The sequence below is a fragment of the Aquarana catesbeiana genome, linkage group LG10 (genome assembly GCF_042186555.1).
Source record: "Aquarana catesbeiana isolate 2022-GZ linkage group LG10, ASM4218655v1, whole genome shotgun sequence".
Lineage (NCBI taxonomy): Eukaryota > Metazoa > Chordata > Amphibia > Anura > Ranidae > Aquarana > Aquarana catesbeiana.
Window position 1 is genome coordinate 179629834 of NC_133333.1, and position 8601 is coordinate 179638434.

The 8601-nt window shown below is 41.4% G+C and overlaps 1 protein-coding gene across 1 annotated transcript; it reads left to right on the forward strand.

Annotated features, from left to right (window-relative positions):
* Nucleotides 1–201: 201 nt before the first annotated feature.
* LOC141110095 (transcription factor HES-5-like) lies at nucleotides 202–2937 on the forward strand. Its single transcript, XM_073601316.1, has 3 exons — nucleotides 202–340; nucleotides 495–675; nucleotides 1604–2937. The coding sequence occupies exons 1-3, from the start codon at nucleotides 281–283 to the stop codon at nucleotides 1840–1842; spliced, it is 480 nt and encodes a 159-aa protein (XP_073457417.1). The 5' UTR covers nucleotides 202–280; the 3' UTR covers nucleotides 1843–2937.
* The last annotated feature ends 5664 nt before the right edge of the window (nucleotides 2938–8601 follow it).

Consider the following 8601-nt stretch of genomic DNA (forward strand, 5'->3'; position numbering starts at 1 on the left):
TTCCCAGTACACTGTATCCCCTCTCACACACTCCCCACCTGCTCCTCTGAGAGCAGCTTATTATGCTCAAGTCATTCATTATCAATGCAGCATGACATAATGAATGCCTCTCCTATTGTCCTCCGGCCTCATCTGATTGGCTCCTGAGTGTGGGAAACTATAACAAACCTCAGACCCACATATCGTTAGCAGGTCTGAGGACTATAAATAGAGTCAGGGGCAATTACAGCCAGCACACTGCTTTTAAGGATTAACACAAGCTCCTGACCACTTCCAAAAGATGGCACCTAGCCCTGTTCTTCTAGAGCAACATAAGATGATTGTCAAGGAAAAAAACAAGGTAGGGATTCTGATTTTATTTGCTAACATAACAAATACATTTTTATTATTATAACATTATTATTATTATTATATAATTTCAGTTGATATACTTATACATTTATGGCTTTATTTTTCACGTGTTATATTTACATCTACTTTTTTTTTTTCACCAGTTGCGAAAGCCAGCTGTGGAGAAGATGCGAAGAGACAGAATCAACAGCAGCATCGAACAGCTGAAGGTTCTGTTGGAAAAGGAATTTCATAAGCAGCAGCCCAACGTAAAATTGGAAAAAGCTGACATCTTAGAGATGGCTGTCGCCTATCTGAAACAACACACTCTGCCCACAATCAACAGTGAGTATTTTTTGTACAATTTGATTGATTGGAGGCTAATATGAGTGTAGATTAGTATAGTTTCCCATTGGACATTAGTGATTTGTAATTTAACATTCGTAGAAAATATTTTGATTGCTTTAAGCTGGCCATACATTATACAGTGGGGTTGATTTACTAAAGGCAAATCCATTTTGCACTACAAGTGCACTGCAGTCGCTGTAGATCTGAGGGGAAGCTCTGCTGATTTTAGCATCCAATCATATGCAAGCTAAAATGCTGTTTTTTTTATTTTCCTTGCACATCCCCCTCAAATCTACAGCGACTGCACTTCCAAGTGTACTTATAAGTGTCTTTAGTAAATAATCCCCAATGTTCTTATTCAATTCTTTTAGATTTACCTTCAACTATGTAGTGCAATGGTCGGATTGCATACAAATTGAAAGTGTTTAAGTTGGACCTCATATTATATGGTTTTGGTAAATCTAAAGGAAAATTGTACAAGAAAATTGGCCAGCCTTTACCAGAAATATATTATTTTTACTTACATGAGCTTTCAAACCAAACTGGGGTTTGTAGTTCAATACCAGCTGCTATAAAACATGTAATGTCTAGCTTCATATCAAGAACCAATCAGAATCCAGCTGTCATTTCCATTGCTGTTTTTTTTTTAAAAAAAGCTAAAATTTCATTGGTTGCTGAGAGCAAATTGTAAAAGTTTTAGCAAAGCACAAGCATTAAAGTTAAGGGTTAACATGAAACTTGTTTATTAGACTTTGTATTGAACACATGTGGCACACCATATAGAAAAAAATACTAAAATGAAGTCATCTTTTATGTGCAAAAATAATTTTATTAAGCTCTGTTTTATGAATGACTTCAGTAAAAAAAAGTTATTCTCTTCAGTACAAATGCCTAAATTCTTTTCTTTTTTTCCTCTCTCCCCTAGATATGGTACATCACAATCATCATTTAGATATGAAATTCAAAGATGGCTACTCAAGTTGTTTCAACGAAGTTCTCAGCTTCCTGTCACTCCAGCCAAAGCAAAGAACGACTGAGATCAGGCTGATGAACCACTTCAAGCCAAACGAAGCTGTCAGTGTTTCCTCCGTGCCTCCATCCAGATACAACCAGGCCAAGCAAGCAGACCTCAGTAACAGCAGCCCTCTCTGGAGGCCCTGGTAGGCCTGCTATGGACTCAGCGACCCAGAGGACATTAGAGACTTGTTCAGTTACTGTCCTCTACAATGTAGGGAACATTTTCCTGGACCTCTAGCATTTGGAGGTCAATAATATATCTTGTACTGATAATGGGGTGTGGCTGTCAAGACAGCCAGATATCAGCACTCTGTTGAAATTGTATTGTAAATTGCAACATTGGTATTGCATTGCACGGAGTAGATTAAGCCACACCAATGTGGCAAAGGGTAGAACTTTAATATGAAGTTTCTGTTCCCATTTATTGGATCTTACTTCTAAAACTAGGGTGGAGGCAGAAGAGGTGTTGCCCATAGCAGCCAATCAGATTTTTGTTTTTTTTAACTGTTCTCAAAATTAGACAGCTGCTTCCTTCATGCAACACAGACACTTCCCTTCAGTCTAGTCTTCACATCTTTTAGGTGTTATTTTAGTGAAAATGATTGAATTTAAGATTACCAACTGTGATTGAACTATGCTACACAGCTATAACTATGTATCTAGTTCAACTACACATGAAGTATGTAGCCTTTAGCAAAGAGGGAGGTGGTATTTTGTACATTATTCTGAGTATGAAATATTTCTCAGGAGACTACGTAAAAGCTTTGTGCTTGATTAAGATATGGGATCCTTGATTTCTCCAGTGTGGTGGGACTACAAGTTCCAGTTTATCAAGAAGTGCCTGAACTTGTATTTCCACTGCAGTTGGGGAGCTGCATCTTGCTCCTCTTTCAGCCAGCAATGTTTATTTTATATTGGCAACGGAGTTTATAATACAGTACAGTAATATACAGTATATAATATATTATTGTACTATATACGGTAATCAGATGTAGCCTAACATGGAATTTAAAAAGTATGTAGAATATTTCTACTGTCTGCTATTTTTTATAAAATTCTGTCTCTATGCTTTATGGTAAAAGGAAACAGAAACGCTTGTTGTGTATTTCATTTTGAAATACTTATTTGTAATTGAAAGTGTTTTGCTTCCAAAGTGGACTTTGAAATTACTTCTCTATCTGCATATTATATATGCATTATATGTATCTTTCATTTTTAAGAAATAAACAAACTTGCAATTAATGCAATGCATTGAGTGTTTTCTTCACAATAGACATATGTTAAAAAAAGGCATTGGAATTTCAATAATGGTATCTGCATCATTGACCATTTCAGTGACTGATGATATGAGAATTGTGTCCCTGTGGCGCCCTCTAGTGTTGGTTTAGGAGAATATTTTCTCTTTCCCTTCAAGCAACAATATATGGATATAAGAGTAGCAATGTGACAGGTATTAACAACCATTGAACAGGGTAATGTTTAGAGCATACAGTGCTACCTTAATAGGACCTAGTCACATGGGAGAACACATGTGTCTTGATGAGAATTTTGGACCCCCTAATGTAGGATCTAATATAGAGTATTTATAAGTATATATAACCAGCACTGTCTCAAAAAATAAAGAAAAATTGTAATCTTAGATATGATTTATACTTAAAGTTCTGCGATGTGGTCACAAGGTGTTTAAATCATATTATGCATACAATGTTTGGGCAACTATTCAAAAAAAATTATATATAAAATATTTTAAAGTGCAATTAATGCTTAGTGTGAACCAATCCTTGGTGAGCAATAAGTCCTTGCAAATATGGTTGATGACAATCTTCAAATATCCGTGTGATTGATAAAGTGCCAAACCATGCTCCCCTCTTATGTGCCCTCACTCACCAGCTCATAAAAGGTTAATCACCTGTGTTGAAATGGGATCTGTTGTTCCCCAAGCAATAGCTGTATAGCTTTTTTCCTGGTACTCCAGCAGATGGGTTAGAGCTCCAGCTAGAGCTCCAGGAAAAAAGAGTTTTGACTGGGAGGCACAGTACATGTGCAGGTGGTTGGTGGAGGATGTGGCACAGGGTGGCTGCCTGATCACTACAGGTAACATTCTATTTTTTCATTGTATTGCTTCTCCTATCAAAAGAGTGGTTTAACCAGATACAGAAGACACCCCAACAGTAAGAGGACCAGATGCTCTTCTATGTCCCCGTGTGAATCCAGCCTAAATAATAAATAACAATAAAGCATGGTGTCCCTCTGGGTCAGTTCAAGCTTGCCTGCCACAATCTGATGCTTACACTGTCTTGTTACAGGTAAAATGGATAGCAGTACACTGACATATTCCAACGTGGATTTTTTAAACAATCCATGAAATCAATTGCACTGAAAATAAGCAGAGACTTCTATCAAGTCTTATAGACTATGGCTAAGCACATATGTGCCTGAAATATGTTAGAAGTCTCTGCTCATCTCCTGTGCAATTGATATTATGGCTCCATGAAGAAGCTCCTTTGGAATATGTTGGTGTGCCGCTGTACATTTTTCCTGTAACAGTAAAGAATAAATAAGCAGTGTTACACTGAGAGCAAAAATGTCCCCCAAAAATTCATATTTTATTTACTGACTTTATAGTTTGGTTCTTATTATTCATTTATTCTGTCTTGATAGGTACGTTAAAATGCAAAAAATAGAAGTATTTTGATAAATCCAGTTTAATATACAAAACATGATGGAACTGGGGTGCCTTGGGATTTGCCAATAGCATCATAAGTAATTATTTAAGTAGACAATAACTAGTTCAAAAGCAACATGTTCCAGGAAACATAAATAATTTTAAAATATTGGCAACTATGTTGTACGATACTATGTTGTAAGATAAGAGAACATAGCAATTAGGAATCTTATTTCAAGTGTAAAATTACAATAAAAGGGACACCTCCTAGTGGATATTCCTGCAAATTCCCTGCACCTCAGCTTCAAATTGTTGTTCAGTGTATATACAGTGTATATATATATATATATATATATATATATATATATATATATATATATATATAATTTTTTTTTTGCAAAGGTGTGGGGAATGGTTAGAACCCCTGCCTAGTTTGAATAGCTCTTCAGGGCCCTGCTAGAGTGATTCACCCTCTCTTCCTGCTCACGTCCTGTTCTGCCAACAACATTTTGACAGACAAGGAAGTGAGGGGGACTCTCCAACAGCAACAGAGACAGAAAGCTTTTTATTAGCAGAGTAGGGATAGTCAGATTTTAATTGTGGTTTGTGTCCCTGTTATAGATTTTTCCTCACTTGTCTCTAATGCCGTGTACAAACGACCGGACTTTTCGACAGCAAAGGTCCGACGGAACTAATTCACTGGACAATTCGATCGTGCGTGGGCTTCATCGGACCTTTGCTGTTGAAAAATCAGACGGACTTTAGAAATAGGACATGTTTGAAATCTTTCAGACGGACTCGAGTCCGGTCGAAAAATCTGTTCATCTGTATGCTAGACGGACAAACAACGACGCAAGGGCAGCTATTGGCTACTGGCTATGAACTTCCTTATTCTAGTCCGGTCGTACGTCATCACGTTCGAATCAGTCGGACTTTGGTGTGATCGTGTGTAGGCAAGTCCGTTGCGTCGGAACTCCGTCGGAACTCTGTTGAAAGTCCGTCAAAAAGTCCTTCGGAGTTCAGTCCGTCAAAAGTCTGCTTGTGTTTACACGGCATAAGGAAACTGTTGTCTCTCTAACAGAGCCCCAGACAACAATAAAAACCTGAAAGGAGTTCTAAACCTTCCACACTCTAGCCAACACTAGAAAACAAGATTTATTATCAAATACTTACCGTAATTTTCCTTTCCTGATGGACTCTATGGCAGTCTACGTGTGGGTTAACCCTGCCTCCTCTCCAATGCTATAGGACCCCACTCCCATAAATTTGAGCTCAACGCTAGAGACTGCGTTCCGTAACTAGCCAACTCTTGACCGATGGGTGGGAACTCCGTCTGCCATGGAGTCCATCATGAAAGGAAAATTACGGTAAGTATTTGATAATACATTTTCAGTTTTCCTGACAGACTCCATTGGCAGTCTACGTGTGGGAAATAACTAGCCAGTCCACACAGGTGGGTATGCTGATCAAAAGAAATTTAATTTGGCCCGTCAATCGACAAGATTCTTAAACCAAAGTTCACAGAAGATAGAGAAGCAGGTTCTATGCATTAATGTTACATAAAGGTGTTAATGGAGGCCCACGAGGCCGCTTTGCAGATGACATCTGGAGGTACATGCCGGGCTGCTGCCCACGAAGCCGCCATACCCCTGATGGAATGTGCCATCACGGCCTCTGGAGGAGCCAAGCCCTTAGCCCTATAAGCCTGCTGGATAGATTGGATGATCCAGGCCACAATCGTTCTGGTCGAAGCTCGCTTCCCTTTGTTATTGCCAGAGTGCAGGATAAACAGGTAGTCAGAACATCTAAAGGAGGAAGTAGCTTGCAGGTATTCCTTCAGTATTTCACCTACATCCAGAGGGAGAACTTCAGTGGACCCTGGGGCCCTGAATGTAGGTAGGACAATTTCTTGGTTCTCATGGAACACTGAGGTAGCTTTCGGATTTGAGCCGAGCATAGTGATGAGGACCACTCAGTCTGGGAAGAAAGTCAGGAATGGTTCTTCGTGACCCAAGGACCCGATCTCAGAAACCCTTTTGGCCGAAGTGATGGCTATTAGGAAGGTGACTTTTGCAGAAAGGTCTTTCATAGAAAGCGAAGCGGATCCCGCAGTACTGAGTCCAGTCAGTGAGTCAAGAACAAGGGGAAGATCCCATTTGGGGAATCTTGGCCATCTTTGGGGCCTGAGTCTTGCCACCCCATGGAAGAACTGCTGGATTAGAGGGTGAATGTCCCATGATGTCCTGGAGAAGGCTGACAAGGCTGAGACTTGGTCCCTGGGAGAGCTGATGGATAGAGACAGATCTAGGCCGGATTGAAGGAAGCTGAGGATATCCTGGATACCTGGGTCTCCGAACGTTCTACCCGTGGAGGATGAGAATTCAACAAAATTGACCCATATAGACCTCGTTCGTGCTTGCCTTTCTCGAGCTCATGAGGGTTGAAATCACTCTTGACACGCACCCGAGGGTTTGCAGCCTCTCCCTCTCAAGAACCAGACCATCAGTCTCAGTAACGCCGGGCAAGGGTGCAGGACTAACAAAACAAGGAATTGGTCGCACACTGGAACTCCAAATTATCTCAATGTCATCTTTATTGTCAAAAGGGTCAGACACATATAGGCAATGGTAGAGGTTTCACAAGCGATAGCTTGCTTGTTCACAACCAATATAACACTAAACAGGCAGGCCTTTTAAGGGAGTCCACCCAAATTGGGATACACCCAAAAACACACCTGGCTCTAATAGTGCCACATACAAACAACATTTCAACCAACTATTTAAAAACATTGCAACGTTTAAAACGCATACATATGTCTAAACAAATGCACACAAAAACAGTAACAGTCATAATAAAAATATATATGTAAGCTTGCGGTCATTGATCCAAAATTAATTCACAAGCAAATCAGGACTGCCCCTGAGAAAGAAGGTGCGGCCCCAGAGGGAGAGGAACTGGGTCCCGGAAGCTGAGCTGGGTCAGGAGGGGAAACCATGGCCTGTTCGGCCAGTAAGGCGCTATCACCACCACCTCGACCGCTTCCGCTTAGAATCTCTGTAAAAATCTGAGGATGATTGGGAACAGGGGAAAGGCATATGCCCTGTAGCAGCTCCACCGGTCTGTCAGGGCATCTATTCTGAAGGCCTGCCTGCAAGGTCCTGAGTGTAATACTTCCTGATTTTGAAGTTGCAGGGGGATGCAAAAAGATCTACTTCGGGAGCGACTCCCAAGGACAGGAACCACTTGAATGTCGCCACATGAAGGGACCACTTGTTGTTGCCTAACTGTGTGCGGGACAGAAAGTCCGCTTGGACGTTCTGGCCTTCGAGAACGAAGACTGCTGAGATATTTGCCAGGTTTTTCTGGGCCCACCATGGTGTTGTCCATTCTCAATAAAACGGATTCCCCTTTTAGGAAATTAGCGAAGGTTTGAAGGGCACACCAGGCTGCCTTTAGTTCCAGGACGTTTGAGCCCGGATTGCGAAGATGGGCATCCCACCTGCCTTATGTAAGTTCAGACCCGCAAAGGGCTCCCCAACCTTCACTGCTGGCATCAGTCGTAACCCTGACCCATGAGACAGGGGCAATGGAGTGACAGGTGAGCAGATTTTTGCACTGGAGCCACCAGAAGAGGCTGTTCCTCATCACTGATGTTTTGTGATGAATTGATTGATGTCCCCTGAGTTCCATTGCTGGAGAAACCCTGTCTGGAAAGGGCGTAACCTCCACAGAGACGATCTGACCATGGGGGTCGTAGAGACCATTGTGCCGATGATTTTTAGGCGCTGTGAGGCCCTCAGGTGTGAGGACTTTAAGGCCCAGAGTATTCTCTCTCGAATGACTGGGATTTTCTCTACTGGGAGAGAGATGGTACTTTCCACCGTGTTGAACTGGGCCCCTAAGTATATCAGGCGCTGGACTGGTTCCAGGTGGCTTTTCTCCAGGTTTAGCCAGCCGAATTCGAGAAGTGTGGTGATAACCTGCTCCTTGTGGATCAGCAGCTGCCCCTTGTCTTGGGATAGTAGCAGGAGGTCATTGAGATACAAGCGTATCCCTTTGGTTCTGATGAGGGCCACCGCGGCCAGAAGAACTTTCGAAAAGACTCGATGTGAGCTTGTCAACCTGAAAGGGAGGCAGGTGAACTGTAGATGTTCTTGCCCGACCCTGAGCCAGAGGTATTTGCAGAATTCTTCTGCTACAATCACGTGAAAATATGCATATTTTAAGTCGATTGAGATTAG

What these genes read in the sequence shown, in the direction of transcription:
- LOC141110095 (XM_073601316.1), top strand. Translation starts at nt 281, where the DNA reads ATGGCACCTAGCCCTGTTCTTCTAGAGCAACATAAGATGATTGTCAAG. An exon ending in TTGTCAAGGAAAAAAACAAG is followed by an intron (nt 341 to 494) that starts GTAGGGATTCTG and finishes TTTTTTCACCAG; the next exon opens with TTGCGAAAGCCAGCTGTGGA. An exon ending in CACTCTGCCCACAATCAACA is followed by an intron (nt 676 to 1,603) that starts GTGAGTATTTTT and finishes TCTCTCCCCTAG; the next exon opens with ATATGGTACATCACAATCAT.